Source organism: Cherax quadricarinatus, chromosome 46 (genome assembly GCF_038502225.1).
Source record: "Cherax quadricarinatus isolate ZL_2023a chromosome 46, ASM3850222v1, whole genome shotgun sequence".
Classification (NCBI taxonomy): Eukaryota; Metazoa; Arthropoda; class Malacostraca; order Decapoda; family Parastacidae; genus Cherax; species Cherax quadricarinatus.
The window spans coordinates 7690668-7714909 of record NC_091337.1 but is presented as its reverse complement, the minus strand read 5'-3'; the positions used below and the strand labels follow the sequence as shown (position 1 = coordinate 7714909).

Here is a 24242-nt window from a genome sequence, read left to right as displayed (position 1 = left end):
ACTACCCAGCTGATCAGGAACTGATCTGAGGAATTTGTCTAGTTCCATCTTGAAGATAAGTAAGGGTTTGTTGGTAATACTCCTTACGCCAGCAGTAACAGCCTGGTTGATCAGACACTGGTCTACCGGGAGGCCTGGTCGTAGACCGGGCCGCGGGGGCGTTGATCCCCGGAATACCCTCCAGGTGGACATATGAAAAGAGGCGTCGAAGAGTTGCGGTTCTTTTTCACTTATTGGATTCTCTCTCAGTGTACTCATATGCATGCTCAGGTGTGACCTACCTGCTGGGGCCGCATATTCAATGATTGGTCTAACATATGTTGTATATAAAGTTCTATATAAAGTTCTGAAAGCTTCTTTATACAAGTTCCTGAATGTTATTCTGAGGTTTGCTAATCTTAAACATGCAGCTGACTTTACACTGCTCGTGTATTTCTGGCGATATACCAACTGTTATATTCACTTCCAGGTCCTCTTCGCTCTCTGATATTTAAATTTGTTCTTCGCCCATGCTGGTCTCTTTATTTGGTCCCTCGTGACCTGACTCCAGCAGCCACTTGTTAGACCACATCTGTATTTTGTTAAGGTCTCCCTGAAGTTTACTGATGTCCTCTCTTCTTATTCTTCTCATTAGTCTTACATCATCTGCAGTACTCACCTAATTGTGGTTGCAGGGGTCGAGACTCAGCTCTTGGCCCAGCCTCTTCACCGACCGCCACTAGGTCCTCTCTCCCCTTGCTCTATGAGCTTTATCATACCTCGTCTTAAAACTATGTATAGTTCCTGCCTCCACTACATCGCTTGCCAGACTATTCCACTTCCTAACTACTCTATGACTGAAGAAATACTTCCTAACATCCCTTTGACTCATCTGAGTCTTCAGCTTCCAATTGTTTCTGTGTCATATCTCTCTCAGTAGTAGTACCAGTTACCAGTAACCAGTTTTGTAGATGAATGGTTCAGAAAACCGACATGTTGATAAATTAGACACATGTGCAACTCTTGGGTATCTTTATTGAGGAAACGTTTCGCCACGCAGTGGCTTCATCAGTCCATACGTAGGAGAAACTTGAAGAACAGGAGGAGAATGAGGTAATCAGTCCTTCAACCTTGAGTCGATGTGTTGAGTCCATCAATCTTGAATAGAATACGGCATATGAGCGGAGAAGCAGCTTATAAGCCGTATGGCAGGAGAGGTGCAGCAGACTGATGAAGCCATTGTGTGGCGAAACGTTTCCTCAATAAAGATACCCAAGAGTTGCACATGTGTCTAATTTATCAACATGTCGGTTTTCTGAACCATTCATCTACAAACCTGTCAGACACTGCAACTTCTTGGGATCTTAATACTTGGGAATTCTTCGCCTGCCTAATTCTTCGGCACGACCTACTTCCACATTGAACAAATGTGACACTACCTATGACTGCTGCACCTCTCCTGCCATACGGCTTATAAGCTGCTTCTCCGCTCATATGCCGTATTCTATTCAAGATTGATGGACTCAACACATCGACTCAAGGTTGAGGGACTGATTACCTCATTCTCCTCCTGTTCTTCAAGTTTCTCCTACGTATGGACTGATGAAGCCACTGTGTGGCGAAACGTTTCCTCAATAAAGATACCCAAGAGTTGCACATGTGTCTAATTTATCACCAGTAACCAGTGTACCAGTAGATGACTCACTATCAACCGTCTCTGCGTGAATCACTGACTGTATTCATATTGCTGCTGACCACAGCAGTATTTCAAACACCTCCTCACATATGGGTACTGTGGGCAGTCAGTCTTACGAGAGAGAGCAAGGAGGCAGGTCACCGGCTGTTTGGCACCTACCAATACTTACCGTTATAATTATACGTACTACCAGCCTACGTGAGTATTTCTTTACCTTATCCACGTGTTCGAACCCCACATGACATCTCTGGAACATCCTGTCTCTGTCCACCTTGTCTATTCCACGCAGTATTTTGTATGTCGTTATCATGTCTCCCCTGACCCTCCTGTCCTCCAGTGTTGTCAGACCGATTTCCCTTAACCTTTCTTCATAGGACATTCCCCTTAGCTCTGGAACTAGCTTTGTTGCAAACCTTTGCACTTTCTCTAATTTCTTGACGTGTTTGACCAGGTGTGGGTTCCAAACTGGTGCTGCGTACTCCAGTATGGGCCTGACGTACACAGTGTAGAAAGTCTTGAACGATTCCTTACTGAGGTACCGGAACGCTATTCTCAGGCTTGCCAAGCGCCCATATGCCGCAGCAGTTATCTGGTTAATGTTTGCTTCTGGCGATGTACTCGGTATTATACTCACTCCTAGGTCTTTCTCCTTGAGTGAGGTTTGCAGCCTTTGGCCACCTAGCCTATACTCTGTCTGCGGTCTTCTTTGCCCTCCTCCGATCTTCATGACTTTGCATTTGGCGGGGTTAAATTCTAGGAGCCAGTTTCTGGACCACACATCCAGCCTGTCCAGGTCTCTGTAGACCTGTCTGTTCCGCGTCTGATTTAATTCTCCTCATTAAATTCACGTCTGCAAACAGGGACACTTCTGAGTCTATCCCTTCCGTCATGTTGTTCACATATACCAAGAATAGCACTGGTCCCAGGACTGACCCGTGTGTGTGTGTGTGTGTGTGTGTGTGTGTGTGTGTGTGTGTGTGTGTGTGTGTGTGTGTGTGTGTGTGTGTGTGTCAAAAGCTTGGCAGTCCTGAAGGGTGTTCTTATCAGTGGATGAGTGACACCATCCAACAGCTCCGGCGTGAAGATGGATGGCCCTAGTGCGAAGCTGAGAGTGCCAGGATGGGAGTGCCAGGCTGGGAGTGCCAGACTGGGAGTGCCAGGCTGAGAGTGCCAGGCTGGGAGTGCCAGGCTGGGAGTGCCAGGCTGATAGCGCCAGGATGAGAGTGCCAGGCTGATAGTGTCAGGCTGGGAGTGCCAGGCTGGGAGTGCCAGTCTGCCAGGCTGGGAGTGCCAGTCTGAGTGCCAGACTGGGAGTGCCAGTCTGAGTGCCAGGCTGGGAGTGCCAATCTGAGTGACAAGCTGGGAGTGCCAGGCTGAGAGTGCCAGGCTGCGAGTGCCAGGAAGAGTTCAAGGCTGAGAATGCCAGACTGATAGTGCCAGGCTGAAAATCCAGGGTAATAGTGCCAGGGTGATAGTGCCAGGGTGATAGTGCCAGCGTGATAGTGCCAGGGTGATAGTGCCAGGCTGAAAGTGCCAGGATGAGAGTGCCAGGGTGGGAGTGCCAGGCTGGCTGTAACAATCAAAACAAAATAGTAATCCTAAGCTGGTGGTGGTGGTGGTGACAGCAGTGGTGGTGGTGGTGACAGCAGTGGTGGTGGTGGTGGTGGTGGTGGTGACAGCAGTGGTGGTGGTGGTGGTGGTGGTGGTGGTGGTGACAGCAGTGGTGGTGGTGGTGGTGGTGACAGCAGTGGTGGTGGTGGTGGTGGTGACAGCAGTGGTGGTGGTGGTGGTGGTGGTGGTGACAGCAGTGGTGGTGGTGGTGGTGGTGACAGCAGTGGTGGTGGTGGTGGTGGTGGTGACAGCAGTGGTGGTGGTGGTGGTGGTGACAGCAGTGGTGGTGGTGGTGGTGGTGGTGACAGCAGTGGTGGTGGTGGTGGTGGTGGTGGTGACAGCAGTGGTGGTGGTGGTGGTGACAGCAGTGGTGGTGGTGGTGGTGACAGCAGTGGTGGTGGTGGCGGTGGTGACAGCAGTGGTGGTGGTGGCGGTGGTGGCAGCAGTGGTGGTAGCAGTAGTGGTGGCAGCAGTGATGGTAGCAGTAGTGGTGGCAGCAGTGGTGGTGGTGGTAGTGGTAGCAGTGGTGGTAGTGGCAGCAGTAGTGGTGGTAATGGTAGCAGTAGTGATGGTAGTGGTAGCAGTAATAACAGTGGTGGTGGTAGAAGTAGCAATAGTGGCAGCAGTGGTGGCAGTGGTGGTAGTGGTAGCAGTAGTGATGGTAGTGGTAGCAGCAGTAGCAGTAGTGGTGGTAATGGTAGCAGTAGTGATGGTAATGGTAGCAGTAATAACAGTAGTGGTGGCAGTGGTAGCAATAGTGGTGGTAGTGGTGGTAGTGGTAGCTGTGGTGGTTGGTGAGGTTGGCAGCTACAATATAAAGCTTCAGACAGCGGCTGGTTGGCGACGCGGATCCTGTTTCCCTCCCCAGTGACTTGTCCTTGCTGGGGTGGGGGTGACAGCTGCCCCAGGGTGGCGCGGGAGTGACAGCTGCCCAAGGGTGGTGCGAGGGTGACAGCTGCCCCAGGGTGGTGCGAGGGTGACAGTTGCCCCAGGGTGGAGCGAGGGTGACAGCTGCCCCAGGGTGATGCGAGGGTGACAGCTGCCCCAGGGTGGTGCGAGGATGACAGCTGCCCCAGGGTGGGGTGGGGGTGACAGCTGCCCCAGGGTGGGATGATGGTGACAGCTGCCCCAGCGTAGGGCGGGGGGTGACAGCTGCCCCAGGGTGGGGTGGGGGTGGTTGCTGGGGGTTGTTGTCTGTGATGATGGTGGTGGTGGTGGTTGTCAGTGATGATAGCTAGTGGTTACCTGGAGGTTATTCCGGGGATCAACGCCCCTGCGGCCCGGTCCATGACCAGGCCTCCCGATGGATCAGGGCCTGATCAACTAGGCTGTTAATGCTGGCCGCATGCAGTCCAACGTACGAGCCACAGCCCGGCTGATCCGGCACTGACTTTAGGTATCTGTCCAGCTCTCTTGAAGGCAGCCAGGGGTTTATTGGCAATTCCCCTAATGCTTGATGGGAGGCTGTTGAACAGTTTTGGGCCCCGGACACTTATGGTGTTTTCCCTTAGTGTACCAATGGCTCCCCTACTTTTTATTGGGGGCATTTTGCATCGCCTGCCCAGTCTTTTACTTTCGTAGGGAGTGATTTCTGTGTGCAGATTTGGGACCATTCCTTCCAAGATTTTCCAAGTGTAGATTATGATATATCTCTCCCTCCTGCGTTCCAACGAGTACAAGTCAAGTGCTTCCAAGCGTTCCCAGTAGTTAAGGTGTTTGACAGAACTTATACGTGCAGTAAAGGATCTCTGTACACTCTTGATCTGCGATTTCACCTGCTTTGAATGGAGATGTTAATGTACAGCAGTATTCCAGCCTAGAGAGAACAAGTGATTTGAAAAGGATCATCATGGGCTTGACATCTCTCATTTTGAAAGTTCTCATTATCCATCCTATCATTTTCTTTGCACGTGCGATCGTGGCACTGTTGTGATCCTTGAAAGTGAGATCCTCAGACATTACTACTCCCAGGTCCCTTACATTAGTTTTCCGCTCTATTGTATGGCCGGAGTCAGTAGTATACTCTGTTCTAGTTATTATCTCCTCCAGTTTTCCATAACGGAGTAGTTGGAATTTGTCCTCATTGAACATCATATTGTTTACCGTTGCCCATTGGAAAACTTTGTTTATATCTTCTTGGAGATTAACCGCATCCTCAGCAGATGACAGCCTCATGCAGATCCTAGTATCATCCGCAAAGGATGATACGGTGCTGTGGTGTATATCTCTGTTTATGTCTGATATGAGGATAAGGAATAAGATGGGGGCGAGTACTGTACCTTGTGGAACATAGCTCTTCACTATGGCAGCCTCCGATTTAACTCTGTTGACCACTACTCTTTGTGTTCGATTTGTTAGGAAGTTGAAGATCCATCTGCCCACTTTCCCAGTTATTCCTTTAGCACGTATTTTATGGGCTATTATGCCATGATCGCATTTGTCAAATGCTTTTGCAAAGTCTGTGTATATTACATCTGCATTCTGATTTTCTTCCAGTGCATCCAAGGCCATGTCATAGTGATCCAGTAATTGTGAGAGGCAGGAACGACCTGCCCTGAACCCATGTTGCCCTGGATTGTGCAGATTTTGGGAATCCAGGTGATTTGCAATCTTTCTTCTTAGCACTCTTTCAAAGATTTTTATGATGTGGGACGTCAGAGCTATTGGTCTATAGTTCTTAGCTAATGCTTTGCTGCCACCTTTATGGAGTGGGGCTATATCCGTTGTTTGAAGTGACTGTGGAATTTCACCCATGTCCAAGCTCCTCCTCCATAGTGTACTTAGGGCACGCAAGAGGGGTTTCTTGCAGTTCTTGATGAAAACAGAGTTCCACGAGTCTGGGCCCAGGGCTGAGTGCATAGGCATGTTGTCAATGGCTTTTTCGAAATCTATCGGAGTTAGGGTAATGTCAGAAATCTGGCATACATTTATGGAGTTTTGAGGCTCATTCATGAAGAAATCATTTGGGTCGTCGATCCTCAGACCGATTAGTGGTTCACTAAACACAGAGTCGTACTGGGATTTCAATATTTCACTCATTTCCTTGTTGTCATCTGTGTAAGTCCCATCCTGTCTGAGTAAGGGCCCGATACTAGATGTGGTATTTGCCTTGTTTTTGGCATATGAAAAGAAATATTTTGAATTTCTTTCAATTTCACTAATAGCTTTAAGCTCCTCCTGCCTCTCCTGGTTCCTGTAAGAGTCATTTAGCTTAAGTTCGATAGTTTCCACTTCCCTGGTCAGCGCCTCCTTTCGTGTATGAGATGTTCTAGCACTCCTGAGGAGCTCAGTGACTCTTCGTCGTCTTCTGTAGAGGGAGTGTCTTTTTCTCTCCAGTTTACTCCTGCTCTTCTTCTTTCTTAGGGGAATATGCCTAGAACATGCTTTGGCTACCAGGAAGTTGATCCTTTCAAGGCACTGGTTTGGATCCATGTCATTTAAGACATCTTCCCAACATGTTTCGTTTAGGACATGGTTTACCTGGTCCCAGTTGATGTTCTTGTTGTTGAAGTTGTATTTTGTGAAGACACCTTCACAGGTACATGCATTCTGCTGATCAGGACCCCTATGCATGTACGTCTGGACTTCGATTAGGTTGTGATCGGAATTAGTTGTTTTTGATATTCTTACGTCTCTTATCAGGTCCTCATTATTTGTGAAGATGAGGTCAAGTGTGTTTTCTAGTCTTGTTGGCTCCACTATCTGCTGGCTTAAGGTGTGTTTTTCGCAGAGACTTAGTAGCTCATGTGTGTGTGACCTTTCATCTGCGCTACCTCCGGGGATTGTTTCAGCTATAACATTATTTGCTACATTCTTCCATTTTGTATGCCTTAGGTTGAAATCACCAAGTAGTAAGATGTTTGGGGATGGAGCTGGAAGGTTTTCAAAACAGTAATCAATTTTCAGTAGCTGTTCCTTGAACTGTTGTGAGGTTGCATCTGGTGGCTTGTATACAACCACAATGACTAGGTTTTGGTTCTCGATCTTTAATGATAGAACTTCAACTACCTCATTTGTGGTGTTCAGCAACTCCGTGCAGATAAGGGACTCTTTGACATACAGGCCAACCCCCCCCTTGTTGCCTGTTTTTTCTGTCGCATCTAAAAAGGTTGTAACCACTTATCCATATTTCACTGTCAAAGTGATCTTTTGTGTGAGTCTCTGTGAAGGCTGCAAACATTGCATTAGACTCCTCTAGAAGTCCACTGATAAAAGGTATTTTGTTGTTGGTGGATGGCTTAAGGCCCTGTATATTAGCAAATATGAACGAGGTTGTATTCTGTGTTTGTTGGGGGGATTTTGTTATTGGCATCAGTAGTTGTAATTCTGGAGTGGTGGTGGTGGTGGTTGTCTGTGATGATAGCTAGTGGTGGTGGTTGTCTGTGATAATAGCTAGTGGTGGTGGCTGTCTGTGATGATAGCTAGTGGTGGTGGCTGTCTGTGATGATAGCTAGGGGTGGTGGTTGTCTGTGATGATAGGTAGTGGTGGTGGTGGTGGTTGTCTGTGATGATAGCTAGGGGTGGTGGCTGTCTGTGATGATAGCTAGTGGTGGTAGTTGTCTGTGATGATAGCTAGTGCTGGTGGTTGTCTGTGACGATAGCTAGTGATGGTGGCTGTCTGTGCTGATAGCTAGGGGTGGTGGTTGTCTGTGATGATAGGTAGTGGTGGTGGTGGTGGTTGTCTGTGATGATAGCTAGGGGTGGTGGTTGTCTGTGATGATAACTAGTGGTGGTGGTTGTCTGTGGTGATAGCTTGTGGTGGTGGTTGTCTGTGATGATAGCTAGTGGTGGTGGTTTTCTGTGATGATAGCTAGTGGTGGTGGTTGTCTGTGGTGATAGCTAGTGGTGGTGGTTGGTTGTCTGTGATGTCAGCTAGTGCTGGTGGTTGTCTATGATGATAGCTAGTGGTGGCGGTTGTCTGTGATGATAGCTAGTGGTGGTGGTTGTCTGTGATGATAACTAGTGGTGGTGGTTGTCTGTGATGATAGCAAGTGGTGGTGGTTGTCTGTGATGATAGCAAGTGGTGGTGGTTGTCTGTGATGATAGCTAGTGGTGGTGGTTGTCTGTGATGATAGCAAGTGGTGGTGGTTGTCTATGATGATAGCTAGTGGTGGTGGTTATCTATGATGATAGCTAGTGGTGTTGGTTGTCTGTGATGATAGCAAGTGATGGTGGTTGTCTATGATGATAGCTAGTGGTGGTGGTGGTTGTCTGTGATGATAGCTACTGGTGGTGGTTGTCTGTGAGGATAGCTAGTGGTGGTGGTTGTCTGTGATGATAGCTAGTGGTGGTGGTTGCCTATGATAGCTAGTGGTGGTGGTTGTCTGTGATGATAGCAAGTGGTGGTGGTTGTCTGTGCTGATAGCTAGTGGTGGTGGCTGTCTATGATGATAGCTAGTGGTCGCGGTTGTCTGTGATGATAGCTAGTGGTGGCGGTTGTCTGTGATGATAGCTAGTGGTGATGGTTGTCTATGATAGCTAGTGGTGGTGGTTGTCTGTGATGATAGCAAGTGGTGGTGGTTGTCTGTGCTGATAGCTAGTGGTGGTGGTTGTCTATGATGATAGCTAGTGGTCGCGGTTGTCTGTGATGATAGCTAGTGGTGGTGGTTGTCTATGATGATAGCTAGTGGTGGTGGTTGTCTGTGATGATAGCTAGTGGTGGCGGTTGTCTGTGATGATAGCTAGTGGTGGTGGTTGTCTATGATGTTAGCTAGTGGTGGTGGTGGTTGTCTGTGATGACAGCTAGTGGTGGTGGTTGTCTGTGATGATAGCTAGTGGTGGTGGTTGTCTGTGATGATAGCTAGTGGTGGTGGTTGTCTGTGATAATAGCTAGTGGTGGTGGTTGTGATGATAGCTAGTGATGGTGGTTGTCTGTGATGATAGCTAGTGGTGGTGGTTGTGATGATAGCTAGTGGTGGGGGTTGTCTGTGATAATAGCTAGTGGTGGTGGTTGTGATGATAGCTAGTGGTGGTGGTTGTCTATGATGATAGGTAGTGATGGTGGCTGTCTGTGATTAGTGGTGGTGGTTGTCTGTGATGATAGCTAGTGGTGGTGGTTGTCTGTGATGATAGCTAGTGGTGGTGGTTGTCTGTGATGATAGCTAGTGGTGGTGGTTGTCTGTGATGATAGCTAGTGGTGGTGGTTGTGATGATAGCTAGTGGTGGTGGTTGTCTGTGATGATAGCTAGTGGTGGTGGTTGTCTGTGATGATAGCTAGTGGTGGTGGTTGTCTGTGATAATAGCTAGTGGTGGTGGTTGTCTATTATGATAGGTAGTGGTGGTGGCTGTCTGTGATTAGTGGTGGTGGTTGTCTGTGATGATAGCTAGTGGTGGTGGTTGTCTGTGATGATAGCTAGTGGTGGTGGTTGTCTGTGATGTTAGCTAGTGGTGGTGGTGGTTGTCTGTGATGATAGCTAGTGGTGGTGGTTGTCTGTGATGATAGCTAGTGGTGGTGCTTGTCTGTGATGATAGCTAGTGGTGGTGGTTGTCTGTGATGTTATCTAGTGGTAGTGGCAGTTGTCTGTGATGATAGCTAGGGGTGGTGGTGGTTGTCTGTGATGTTAGCTAGTGGTGGTGGTGGTTGTCTGTGATGATAGCTAGTGGTGGTGGTGGTTGTCTGTGATGATAGCTAGTGGTGGTGGTTGTCTGTGATAATAGCTAGTGGTGGTGGTTGTCTATGATGATAGGTAGTGATGGTGGCTGTCTGTGATTAGTGGTGGTGGTTGTCTGTAATGATAGCTAGTGGCGGTGGTTGTCTGTGATGATAGCTAGTGGTTGGTGGTTGTCTGTGATGATAGCTAGTGGTGGTGGTTGTCTGTGATGATACCTAGTGGTGGTGGTCTGTGATGATAGCTAGTGATGGTGGTTGTCTGTGATGATAGCTAGTGGTGGTGGTTGTCTGTGATGATAGCAAGTGGTGGTGGTTGTCTGTGATGATAGCTAGTGGTGGTGGTTGTCTGTCATGTTAGCTAGTGGTGGTGGTGGCTGTCTGTGATGATAGCTAGTTGTGGTGGTTGTTTGTGATGATAGCTAGTGGTGGTGGTTGTCTGTGATGATAGCTAGTGGTGGTGGTTGTCTGTGATGTTATCTAGTGGTGGTGGTGGTTGTCTGTGATGATAGCTAGTGGTGGTGGTGGTTGTCTGTGATGTTAGCTAGTGGTGGTGGTGGTTGTCTGTGACGATAGCTAGTGGTGGTGGTGGTTGTCTGTGATGTTAGCTAACGGTGGTGGTGGTTGTCTGTGATGATAGCTAGTGGTGGTGGTGGTTGTCTGTGATGTTAGCTAGTGGTGGTGGTGGTTGTCTGTGATGTTAGCTAGTGGTGGTGGTGGTTGTCTGTGATGATAGCTAGTGGTGGTGGTGGTTGTCTGTGATGTTAGCTAGTGGTGGTGGTGGTTGTCTGTGACGATAGCTAGTGGTGGTGGTGGTTGTCTGTGATGTTAGCTAACGGTGGTGGTGGTTGTCTGTGATGATAGCTAGTGGTGGTGGTGGTTGTCTGTGATGTTAGCTAGTGGTGATGGTGGTTGTCTGTGATGTTAGCTAGTGGTGGTGGTGGTTGTCTGTGATGATAGCTAGTGGTGGTGGTGGTTGTCTGTGATGTTAGCTAGTGGTGGTGGTGGTTGTCTGTGATGATAGCTAGTGGTGGTTGTCTGTGATGTTAGCTAGTGGTGGTGGTGGTTGTCTGTGATGATAGCTAGTGGTGGTGGTGGTTGTCTGTGATGTTAGATAGTGGTGGTGGTTGTCTGTGATGATAGCTAGTGGTGGTGGTGGTTGTCTGTGATGATAGCTAGGGGTGGTGGTGGTTGTCTGTGATGTTAGCTAGTGGTGGTGGTGGTTGTCTGTGATGATAGCTAGTGGTGGTGGTTTTCTGTGATGTTAGCTAGTGGTGGTGGTGGTTGTCTGTGATGATAGCTAGTTGTGGTGGTTGTTTGTGATGATAGCTAGTGGTGGTGGCTGTCTGTGATGATAGCTAGTGGTGGTGGTTGTCTATGATGTTATCTAGTGGTGGTGGTGGTTGTCTGTGATGATAGCTAGTGGTGGTGGTGGTGGTGGTTGTCTGTGATGTTAGCTAGTGGTGGTTGTCTGTGACGATAGCTAGTGGTAGTGGTAGTTGTCTGTGATGTTAGCTAATTGTGGTGGTGGTTGTCGGTGATGATAGCTAGTGGTGGTGGTGGTTGTCTGTGATGATAGCTAGCGGTGGTGGTGGTTGTCTGTGATGTTAGCTAGTGGTGGTGGTGGTGGTGGTTGTCTGTGATGATAGCTAGTGGTGGTGGTGGTTGTCTGTGATGTTAGCTAGTGGTGGTGGTGTTGTCTGTGATGATAACTAGTGGTGGTGGTGCTTGTCTGTGATGTTAGATAGTGGTGGTGGTGGTTGTCTGTGATGATAGCTAGTGGTGGTGGTGGTTGTCTGTGATGATAGCTAGTGGTGGTGGTGATTGTCTGTGATGTTAGCTAGTGGTGGTGGTGGTTGTCTGTGATGATAGCTAGTGGTGGTGGTGGTTGTCTGTGATGATAGCTAGTGGTGTTGGTGGTTGTCTGTGATGATAGCTAGTGGTGGTGGTGGTTGTCTGTGATGCTAGCTAGTGGTGGTGGTGTTTGTCTGTGGTGATAGCTAGTGGTGGTGGTGGTTGTCTGTGATGATAGCTAGTGGTGGTGGTGGTTGTCTGTGATGATAGCTAGTGGTGGTGGTGGTTGTCTGTGATGCTAGCTAGTGGTGGTGGTGGTTGTCTGTGATGTTAGCTAGTGGTGGTGGTGGTTGTCTGTGGTGATAGCTAGTGGTGGTGGTGGTTGTCTGTGATGATAGCTAGTGGTGGTTGTCTGTGATGATAGCTAGTGGTGGTTGTCTGTGATGATAGCTAGTGGTTGTGGTGGTTGTCTGTGATGATAGCTAGTGGTGGTTGTCTGTGATGATAGCTAGTGGTGGTTGTCTGTGATGATAGCTAGTGGTGGTTGTCTGTGATGATAGCTAGTGGTGGTTGTCTGTGATGATAGCTAGTGGTTGTGGTGGTTGTCTGTGATGTTAGCTAGTGGTGGTTGTCTGTGACGATAGCTAGTGGTGGTGGTAGTTGTCTGTGATGATAGCTAGTGGTGGTTGTCTGTGATGTTATCTAGTGGTGGTGGTGGTTGTCTGTGATGATAGCTAGTGGTGGTGGTGGTTGTCTGTGATGATAGCTAGTGGTGTTGGTGGTTGTCTGTGATGATAGCTAGTGGTGGTGGTGGTTGTCTGTGATGCTAGCTAGTGGTGGTGGTGGTTGTCTGTGATGTTAGCTAGTGGTGGTGGTGGTTGTCTGTGATGTTAGCTAGTGGTGGTGGTGGTTGTCTGTGATGATAGCTAGTGGTGGTTGTCTGTTATGATAGCTAGTGGTGGTGGTGGTTGTCTGTGATGTTAGCTATTGGTGGTGGTGGTTGTCTGTGACGATAGCTAGTGGTGGTGGTAGTTGTCTGTGATGATAGCTAGTGGTGGTGGTGGTTGTCTGTGATGTTATCTAGTGGTGGTGGTGGTTGTCTGTGATGATAGCTAGTGGTGGTGGTGGTTGTCTGTGATGATAGCTAGTGGTGTTGGTGGTTGTCTGTGATGATAGCTAGTGGTGGTGGTGTTTGTCTGTGATGCTAGCTAGTGGTGGTGGTGGTTGTCTGTGATGTTAGCTAGTGGTGGTGGTGGTTGTCTGTGATGTTAGCTAGTGGTGGTGGTGGTTGTCTGTGATGATAGCTAGTGGTGGTGGTGGTTGTCTGTGATGTTAGCTAGTGGTGGTGGTGGTTGTCTGTGATGTTAGCTAGTGGTGGTTGTCTGTGATGATAGCTAGGGGTGGTGGTGGTTGTCTGTGATGTTAGCTAGTGGTGGTGGTGGTTGTCTGTGATGATAGCTAGTGGTGGTGGTGGTTGTCTGTGATGATAGCTAGTGGTGGTGGTGGTTGTCTGTGATGATAGCTAGTGGTGGTGGTGGTTGTCTGTTTTGATAGCTAGTGGTGGTGGTGGTTGTCTGTGATGATAGCTAGTGGTGGTGGTGGTTGTGTGATGATAGCTAGTGGTGGTGGTGGTTGTCTGTGATGATAGCTAGTGGTGGTGGTGGTTGTCTGTGATGATAGCTAGTGGTGGTGGTGGTTGTCTGTGATGATAGCTAGTGGTGGTGGTGGTTGTCTGTGATGATAGCTAGTGGTGGTGGTGGTTGTCTGTGATGATAGCTAGTGGTGGTGGTGGTTGTCTGTGATGATAGCTAGTGGTGGTGGTGGTTGTCTGTGATGATAGCTGGTGGTGGTGGTGGTTGTCTGTGATGATAGCTGGTGCTGGTGGTGGTTGTCTGTGATGATAGCTAGTGGTGGTGGTGGTTGTCTGTGATGATAGCTAGTGGTGGTGGTTGTCTGTGATGATAGCTAGTGGTGGTGGTGGTTGTCTGTGATGATAGCTAGTGGTGGTGGTGGTTGTCTGTGATGATAGCTAGTGGTGGTGGTGGTTGTCTGTGATGATAGCTGGTGGTGGTGGTGGTTGTCTGTGATGATAGCTGGTGGTGGTGGTGGTTGTCTGTGATGATAGCTGGTGGTGGTGGTGGTTGTCTGTGATGATAGCTGGTGGTGGTGGTGGTTGTCTGTGATGATAGCTAGTGGTGGTGGTGGTTGTCTGTGATGATAGCTGGTGGTGGTGGTGGTTGTCTGTGATGATAGCTGGTGGTGGTGGTGCTTGTCTGTGATGATAGCTAGTGGTGGTGGTGGTTGTCTGTGATGATAGCTAGTGGTGGTGGTGGTTGTCTGTGATGATAGCTGGTGGTGGTGGTGGTTGTCTGTGATGATAGCTAGTGGTGGTGGTGGTTGTCTGTGATGATAGCTAGTGGTGGTGGTGGTTGTCTGTGATGATAGCTAGTGGTGGTGGTGGTGTTGGGCGTTATTATTTACACTAAGTATAGTTATGAATTTTCTGAGCAGTGTTAGTGCTAAAACAAGGCAGTATACCTGGAGGGTGTTCCGGGGGTCAACGCCCCCGTGTAAAAGAAAATTATATTTTTATTGAGAATTTAATACACTGAGTTTCAGTCTTAGAGTTTCAACAAACACGTTTTATATGAGTGCGCTTGGAATGTTTTATCTCGCCTTTTAAAATTAGTAATGTACTACGTTTACCATTTATGTATAAGAGAGGAAACTTAAGAATTAAACGCATATGCAACATCTGGGTATCTTTATTTCTAGACGTTTCGCTATGCAGTAGCTATGTCAATACAAATTCAAGGACATAATGGGAAGACTGTAGAACTATATACAAAAGACGAGGTAATTAATCCCTCAGTCTTGGAGTTGGTGAAGAGTCCCGTAGTCTTCAAGACTACGGATTATTAACACCGGAGGACTGATCATCAAGGAAGCAAAGTGGTGTGATTTATTTCGTCCAGGTCCTGTACACCATCTTCCCCGGGATGTGACGTGTGTCCTACGTGTGTGTTTACTGCTAGGTGAGTTGGGACAGCAGGTGTGCTAGGTGAGTTGGGACAGCAAGCAGGTGTGCTAGGTGAGCTGGGACAGCAGGTGTGCTAAGTGAGCTGGGACAGCAGGTGTGCTAGGTGATCTGGGACAGCAGGTGTAAGGAGATTCGTTCGTACTCGCGTCTAAGTGTCACTCTGGAATTATCAGTCCAACATTGTGCAGAATTTGCGTCCGTCCTTGTTACATTTTTTGTTTCTTTTAGAAACTAGATGTAATGTACGTATGTAAGAGAGGAGGTAGTGGCGGTGTACTGATGTCAGCCACTAAAGGAAGAAGTTCCTCACCGCCACTAACATCACTTTGGCTGAGAACACTGGCTGACTCACCCAACTGCTCTTCGAGAGGAGGAGGGGGTGAGATGGGGAAGGGGAGGAGGGGGAGACAAAGGCGATGGTGGTGGTGGGGTCTCTTGGGAAGGGGGATGGAGGCAGTAACAAGAGACCATGAAGGCACTGTGTGTGTGTGTGTGTGTGTGTGTGTGTGTGTGTGTGTGTGTGTGTGTGTGTGTGTGTGTGTGTGTGTGTGTGTGCTCAGAATGAGCCAAAGACGAGGATGGTGGAAGCCAAGTTCTCACGTAACGTATCGTAATACAAAGACAAAACTGTACTTCACGTTACAAGTTACCGCCTGTCGTACATGCGTGCGTGCGTGTGTCTATTAGTGTGTATGTGTGTGTGTATGTGTGTGTGTGTGTGTGTGTGTGTGTGTGTGTGTGTGTGTGTGTGTGTGTGTGTGTGTGTGTGTGTGTGTGTGTGTGTGTGTGTGTGTGTGTGTGTGTGTGTGTGTGTGTGTGTGTGTGTGTGTGTGTGTGTGTGTGTGTGTGTGTACACTCACCTAATTGTGGTTGCATGGGTAGAGTCTCAGCTCCTGGCCCCGCCTCTTCACTGATCGCTACTAGGTCCTCTCCCTCTCTGCTTCCTGAGCTTTGTCATACCTCTTCTTAAAACTATGTATGATTCCTGCCTCCACTACTTCACTTGCTAGGCTATTCCACTTCCTGACCACTCTATGACTGAAGAAATACTTCCTAACGTCCCTGTGACTCGTCTGAGTCTTCAGCTTCCAGTTGTGACCCCTTGTCCCTGTGTCCCATCTCTGGAACATCCTATCTCTGTCCACCTTGTCTATTCCCCGCAGTATCTTGTATGTCGTTATCATGTCTCCCCTGACCCTTCTGTCCTCCAGTGTCGTGTGTCCGATTTCCCTCAACCTTTCCTCGTACGACATTCCCCTGAGCTCTGGGACTAGCCTTGTTGCAAACCTTTGCACTTTCTCTAACTTCTTGACGTGCTTGACCAGGTGTGGGTTCCAGACTGGTGCTGCATACTCCAGTATGGGCCTAACATACACAGTGTACAGTGTCTTGAACGATTCCTTGTTAAGGTATCGGAACGCTATTCTCAGGTTTGCCAGGCGTCCGTATGCTGCAGCAGTTATTTGGTTGATGTGTGCCTCCGGTGACGTGCTCGGTGTTATGGTCACCCCAAGGTCTTTCTCCCTGAGGTCTGTAGTCTTTGTCCACCTAGCTTATACTCTGTATGGGGTCTTCTTTGCCCCTCCCCAATCTTCATGACTTTGCATTTGGCAGGATTGAATTCGAGAAGCCAGTTTCTGGACCACATGTCCAGCCTGTCCAGGTCTCTTTGCAGTCCTGCCTCATCAACTTCACATCATCTGCGAACAGGGACACTTCAGAGTCTATTCCTTCCATCATGTCGTTTGCATATATCAAAAATAGCACTGGCCCTAGAACTGACCCCTGTGGGACCCCGCTCGTCACAGGCGCCCACTGTGATACCTCTTCACGTACCATGACTCGTTGCTGCCTCCCTGTCAGGTATTCCCTGATCCATTGCAGTGCCCTCCCTTTTATATGCGCCTGATCCTCCAGCTTCTGCACTAATCTCTTGTGGGGAACTGTGTCAAAGGCCTTCCTGCAGTCTAGGAATACGCAATCAACCCACCCCTCTCTCTCTCGTGTCTTACTTCTGTTACCTTGTCATAAAACTCCAGGAGGTTTGTGACACAGGATTTGCATTCCATGAACCCATGCTGGTTTTCATTTATAATCTTGTTCCATTCCAGGTGTTCCACCACTCTCCTTCCGATAATCTTCTCCATGACTTTGCACACAATACATATCAGAGACACAGGTCTGTAGTTTAGTGCCTCATTTCTGTTTCCTTTCTTCAATATGGGGACTACATTTGCTGTCTTCCATTTCTCAGGTAGTTGCCCAGTTTCAAGGGATGTGTTGAAGATTGTGGTTAGGGGCACGCACAGCATCTCTGCTCCTTCTCTAAGGACCCATGGGGAGATGTTGTCCAGTCCCATCGCCTTTGAGGTATCAAGGTCACTTAGCAGCTTCTGCACCTCCTCCTCGGTTGTTCGTATGTCATCCAACACTTGTTGGTATATTCCCTCTTGATGTTCCCTTCTGTGCTGTCTTCCCACAGCCCTTCCTGTCTCTACTGTAAAAACTTCCTTAAATCTCCTGTTTAGCTCCTCACATACCTCCTGATCATTTCTTGTGAGTTCTCCACCTTCTGTCCTCAATCTGATCACCTGGTCTTTGACTGTTGTCTTCCTCCTGATGTGGTTATACAACAGTTTCGGGTCAGTCTTGATTTTCGATGCTATGTCATTTTCATACTGTCGCTGGGCCTCCCTCCTTACCTGTGCATACTCATTCCTGGCTCTGCGACTGATCTCCCTATTTTCGTGTGTTCTCTGCCTTCTGTACTTTTTCCATTCTCTATTGCACTTGTTTTTGCCTCCTTACACCGTCGGGTAAACCAGGGGATCGTTCTGGTCTTCCCGTTGTTACTGTTGCCCTTGGGAATAAACCTTTCCACTGCTTCCTTGCATTTTGTTGTTACATATTCCATCATTTCGTTTGTGTGTGTGTGTGTGTGTGTGTGTGTGTACTCACCTAGTTGAGGTTGCGGGGGTCGAGTCCGAGCTCCTGGCCCCGCCTCTTCACTGATCGCTACTAGGTCACTCTCCCTGAGCCGTGAGCTTTATCATACCTCTGCTTAAAGCTATGTATGGATCCTGCCTCCACTACATCGCTTCCCAAACTATTCCACTTACTGACTACTCTGTGGCTGAAGAAATACTTCCTAACATCCCTGTGATTCATCTGTGTCTTCAGCTTCCAACTGTGTCCCCTTGTTACTGTGTCCAATCTCTGGAACATCCTGTCTTTGTCCACCTTGTCAATTCCTCTCAGTATTTTGTATGTCGTTATCATGTCCCCCCTATCTCTCCTGTCCTCCAGTGTCGTCAGGTTGATTTCCCTTAACCTCTCCTCGTAGGACATACCTCTTAGCTCTGGGACTAGTCTTGTTGCAAACCTTTGCACTTTCTCTAGTTTCTTTACGTGCTTGACTAGGTGTGGGTTCCAAACTGGTGACGCATACTTCAATATGGGCCTAACGTACACGGTGTACAGGGTCCTGAATGATTCCTTATTAAGATGTCGGAATGCTGTTCTGAGGTTTGCTAGGCGCCCATATGCTGCAGCAGTTATTTGGTTGATGTGCGCTTCAGGAGATGTGCCTGGTGTTATACTCACCCCAAGATCTTTTTCCTTGAGTGAGGTTTGTAGTCTCTGGCCTCCTAGACTGTACTCCGTCTGCGGTCTTCTTTGCCCTTCCCCAATCTTCATGACTTTGCACTTGTTGGGATTGAACTCCAGGAGCCAATTGCTGGACCAGGTCTGCAGCCTGTCCAGATCCCTTTGTAGTTCTGCCTGGTCTTCGATCGAGTGAATTCTTCTCATCAACTTCACGTCATCTGCAAACAGGGACACCTCAGAGTCTATTCCTTCCGTCATGTCGTTCACAAATACCAGAAACAGCACTGGTCCTAGGACTGACCCCTGTGGGACCCCGCTGGTCACAGGTGCCCACTCTGACACCTCGCCACGTACCATGACTCGCTGCTGTCTTCCTGACAACTATTCCCTGATCCATTGTAGTGCCTTCCCTGTTATCCCTGCTTGGTTCTCCAGTTTTTGCACCAATCTCTTGTGTGGAACTGTGTCAAACGCCTTCTTGCAATCCAAGAAAATGCAATCCACCCACCCCTCTCTCTCTTGTCTTACTGCTGTCACCATGTCATAGAACTCCAGTAGGTTTGTGACACAGGATTTCCCATCCCTGAAACCATGTTGGCTGCTGTTGATGAGATCGTTGCTTTCTAGGTGTTCCACCACTCTTCTCCTGATAATCTTCTCCATGATTTTGCATACTATACATGTCAGTGACACTGGTCTGTAGTTTAATGCTTCATGTCTGTCTCCTTTTTTAAAGATTGGGACTACATTTGCTGTCTTCCATGCCTCAGGCAATCTCCCTGTTTCGATAGATGTATTGAATATTGTTGTTAGGGTTACACATAGCGCCTCTGCTCCCTCTCTCAATACCCATGGGGAGATGTTATCTGGCCCCATTGCCTTTGAGGTATCTAGCTCACTCAGAAGCCTCTTCACTTCTTCCTCGGTTGTGTGCACTGTGTCCAGCACATGGTGGTGTGCCCCACCTCTCCGTCTTTCTGGATCCCCTTCTGTCTCCTCTGTGAACACTTCTTTGAATCTCTTGTTGAGTTCCTCACATACTTCACGGTCATTTCTTGTTGTCTCTCCTCCTTCCTTCCTTAGCCTGATTACCTGGTCCTTGACTGTTGTTTTCCTCCTGATGTGGCTGTACAACAGTTTCGGGTCAGATTTGGCTTTCGCTGCTATGTCGTTTTCATATTGTCTTTGGGCCTCCCTTCTTATCTGTGCATATTCGTTTCTGGCTCTACGACTGCTCTCCTTATTCTCCTCGGTCCTTTGCCTTCTATATTTCTTCCATTCCCTAGCACACTTGGTTTTTGCCTCCCTGCACCTTTGGGTAAACCATGGGCTCATCCTGGCTTTTTTATTATTCCTGTTACCCTTGGGTACAAACCTCTCCTCAGCCTCCTTGCATTTTGTTGCTACATATTCCATCATCTCATTAACTGGCTTCCCTGCCAGTTCTGTGTGTGTGTGTGTGTGTGTGTGTGTGTGTGTGTGTGTGTGTGTGTGTGTGTGTGTGTGTGTGTGTGTGTGTGTGTGTGTGTGTGACCCAGTTAATATTTGCACTAATAGCTGATTACATTATTATTATTATAATCAAAAAGAAGCGCTAAGCCACAAGGGCTATACAGCGCTGTCTAGCTGATTACAGTTGTGACCGGGTGTGGACGTGTGAATTGCTCATTACTTTATAATTTGTTCATGATTGTAACCATGTATAGACCTGTAGATGATTCATTACCTTTGTAACTTGTGAGTTCATTACCTTTGTACCTTGTTCAGCTATCAGAACTTGGGGGTCCAGTCCCTGGACCCATTATGTACCTCTCATTCCTCCGGTGCTATACCACACAGGATTACTGTTTAATAATAATAATAATAATAATAATAATAATAATAATAATAATAATAAAACCATTACCACCAACTACTGTTATCACCAACAAGTGCCACTAGCACAATTCAACCACCAACAACTACCACCAGCACATCCACGTGTAACAACCACCAACAACAACTACTACTGTATCTATAAATATTTCACCAACAACATGTACTTGACTAACAACCACCCTACCACCTACAACAATCAGCACCATCAAAACGACCAACAACCAGCAAAGCTCTCATCATCACCGCCATCACCACGATCACTAACAGTCACCTACCACCACTGACAACTACCACCACTGATAGCCAACTACCACCACCACTGACAACTAGCTACCGTCTGCCACCACTAACAATCAGATATTACCCTTGGCAATCAGTTTCCACCACCACCACTAACCACCAACTACCATCACTACAATCATCTGCCACTAACAACCAACCACGCAAAAAACAATCATGTGCTGCCACCATCAACCATCTACCACCACTGACAACTACTGTCACTAACAATCAACTAATGCCACTAACAATCAACAGCTGCTACTAACAATAAACTATCCCCACTAACAAACAATTACCATCACTAACAGCCAACTACTGATACTAAGAACCAACTATCATCACTAACAACTACAGTTGTTGCCAACCAACTACCACAACTAACAACCTCTGCTTCCACTAATATTGATTCTGGGGATCTCATAAGAGAATGAACGTAGTACAATAAATCTAAGTTGTAACAAGGATGGCCTACATTTTCATCCTGCCTCATATAAGTACTAGAAAGAGGAGGTAACCTGCAGCAAAGAAAAAATACCAGACATTTTTGGTATTATTTGCTTAAAATTATTACAAGGATAGTATTGATGCAAAGAGTTCATTCCATTTTGAACTGGTATTTAGTAAGTTTATGTACAGAAAAATTGTGCGACTACTTTGATTTATATTAGATATACCACACCTGAAAGATTCCGGAGGAACTGGTCCCAAACCTGCACTCCGAAATCACTACTTATGAACACAAGAAGCTTGGCAGACGGTGCAAGATACTTCCGGTGATGAGCAGGGAAACAATGAGTACACTAGAACTCAATTAAATGCAATGGAACCACGCCTCTTCATCACTCTCCCTTCATACATACATAAGATTACCAACAGCCCCACAGCTGTCTTCAAGAGGGAACTCGAGAAATTCATCAAATCAGTTCCTGATCACCCGCGTTGTGGTGCATAAGTTGGACTGCGGTCAGGGAGTACCAACAGTCTGAGCGATCAGATCAACAATTAGGCCTCTTCTGGGACCGGGTGGCGGGGGACGGTGACCCCCCCCCTTTGGAAGTGGCTACAGGTAACCTACAGGAGACTTGCCTGCGATATATCTATCAGCAGTTTCCAGTGATTTTCTACTCCCGAGCCCGGCCCGAGGCCAGAGTTTTCTGGTGCTTGCCTGATCAACCAGGGTTTTCAGAGCTAAATTTTGCAGTATGATTTATCGTAGCTAGGACTGCCAAGTCCGCAAGCTTAAGCTGGCAAAATTCCAGTGAATAATTAAGATGTCTTTAAATATTCTAGTAGTGCAGTAGTAGTAATGGATAGTATTTTAATACACTGGCATTTAATAATGAAACATTATACAAGTTCAAAGTTTTTTTACAATTATCTTAAAGACTCTGTAAGATTCCAATATAGAGAAACTAAATAAATCTAGGATAAATTAATAAAGTTAAACACTGTAACATTTCAGATAGTGTCTTACAGTTGACACAAACTTTGATATTACATAATACTTAGTAACCATACATAAATATTGCTTAAGATGTTGTTTTATAATTCAATTTTTTTTCGTGGGAAAGATATATACAATTTTTTTTATCATAGTTAAAAAGAAATTGTTTGGTTTCCACATTAGTATGACGTTTCACAAGTCAGAACAATTAACAGCCTTTTTGGTAGCACCGATCAAACAGGAGGACTTTGTCGTTATACTCCATTGTACAAGATGATTTTCCTATCATGCTCCTTCACATAGGGTGACTTCTTATCATGCTCCAACACAAGATTGTTCAACAGTTCCCACCAGCCATAATGAGCATTACCAATAGACTCCTGGTTGTCTCCAAGAGAGAGCTGGACAGATACCTAAAATCAGTGCCGGACCAGCCGGGCTCTGGTTCGTACGTTCGACTGCGTGCGGCCAGCAGTAACAGCCTCGTTGATCAGGCCCTGATACACCAGGAGGGCTGGTCGTGGACCGGGCCGCGGGGGCGTTGATCCCAGGAATGTTCTCCAGGTAAGTAGGCAGGGTGGCTTGCTTATCATGCTCAATTACACAGAATGGCTTGCTTATCATGCTCCACCACACATGATGGCTTTTTCCTTATACTCCATCACACAAGATAGTTTTCTTATTACTCTCCACAAAGGATATTTTTCTTATATACTCCATCACACAGAATGGTTTTCGTCTCATACTGCATCATACAGGATGATTTTTCTATCATTCTGCATCACACAAGATAGTTTTCCTGTTATAATCTATCACACATAAAGGGTTTTATACATAATGTAATAGAATCTGTAAGCATGAGCTGGGAGGCATGAGTAGGCTGACGTGTATATCATCAAGCATTTCACTTTAAGTCAGTATTATTATTATTATAATAAAAAAGAAGCGCTAAGCCACAAGGGCTATACAGCGTCAGTAACTACCACAACTTTAAAGGTTACCTTCCAGCAGGGCTGGAGTAACTTTTCCGCGAAGATTACCGTTTGTAATGGCATGTAACATACCAATGTAGTGAAAACAACGAGACACTTAACAGCTTACAAAAAAAAAGAAATAACTACAAGGTTAGTCGTCAGTAAAGTTATTATATTCACGGGGAAGCGCTAAATGCGTAGAGATCATACAGTACACTGGAATGGGAGGTAATCAGATTTGATCCGAAGGGAGGATACCTCTGTTCCATTGACGAAGACCTCTTTACCAGCATAACCCCTCCCCCCCCCAGCTTCCCGCCTTCGAAGGGAACTCGGTAATAAACAAGACAATATAAGATAGCGAGACATAAGTAATAATCTTACTCGAGCAACCTGCACTACCATTTAACACAACATATTTCCTATTTACATAAAACGCCAAACCCTTGTAGGTCAACCAGCGCAAGCAGCGATGTAGGCTCGATCCTCAGTCCTCTGATTGCAAGACATGTACTCACCTAACAAACGTCATAACATTACAACATTTGATATCCGGTATATAAGAACTGTGCCAATATTGGTAAGCTATATTCGCGTTTATGATAACATTAGTTCGTGTTTTAGTTAACATTGGTTGGTGCTTTATGTTAACATTGGTTCATGTTTTAGTTAACATTGGTTGGTGTTTATGATAGTACTGGTTCGTGTTTTAGTCAACAATTGGTTTGTGTTTTAGTTAATATTGGCTCGTGTTTATATTATCATTGGTTTGTGGTTTAGGTAACATTGGCTGGTGATATGGTAACACTGGTTCGTGTTGGAAGGTGTTTATAGTAACATTGGTTCGTGTCTTGTTAACACTGGCTGGTGTATATAGTAATATTGGTTCATGTTTTTGTTAATGTTGGCTGGTGCTTATGGTAAGTTGGCTCGTTTTTTGGAAAATTATACATGTTTTTTAGTAACGTACATTCACATTTTTCATAACACTAAACCTTGTTTTGTATAACATTCAGTAGTGCTTTTAACTAACATTTAAAGAACTTCTATATAACTACAAATTCGGGTGCACTAATCATAAGCATGGGTGAGTACGATGCTTAATGAACCTAACGATGAGCTGAAAGCTTGAAGGCGATGACAGTGACATGAATGGCCTGGGAGTTGGGCCAAGGTCGACATATTCGGGGGCAATGTGATGGGTGTTTCTGGGAGGAGGAGGAGACAGGTAAGCCACTGTAGGGTGACTCATTAAAGACCCACGTCAGCAGGTAGGGTGCCAGGCCCTAAACTGGTCCAGCTGGTGTGAGCTTCTCACAGCCATCTCCTCC

The 24242-nt window shown here is 46.8% G+C and overlaps 1 protein-coding gene across 2 annotated transcripts in view; it reads left to right on the top strand.

The window, feature by feature from the left end:
- Positions 1-24242, top strand: part of LOC128696673 (acylphosphatase-2) — a 60242-nt gene that overhangs the window by 10075 nt on the left and 25925 nt on the right. The window contains exon 1 of one of the 2 annotated variants that reach the window (XM_053788007.2): positions 17056-17143. The exons of the other annotated variant lie outside the window; for it this stretch is intronic. Coding sequence (XP_053643982.1) covers positions 17071-17143 — 73 coding nt within the window. The 5' untranslated portion in view covers positions 17056-17070. Of the gene's footprint in view, positions 1-17055; positions 17144-24242 lie in introns of those variants that run through there. 2 annotated transcript variants of the gene reach the window in all.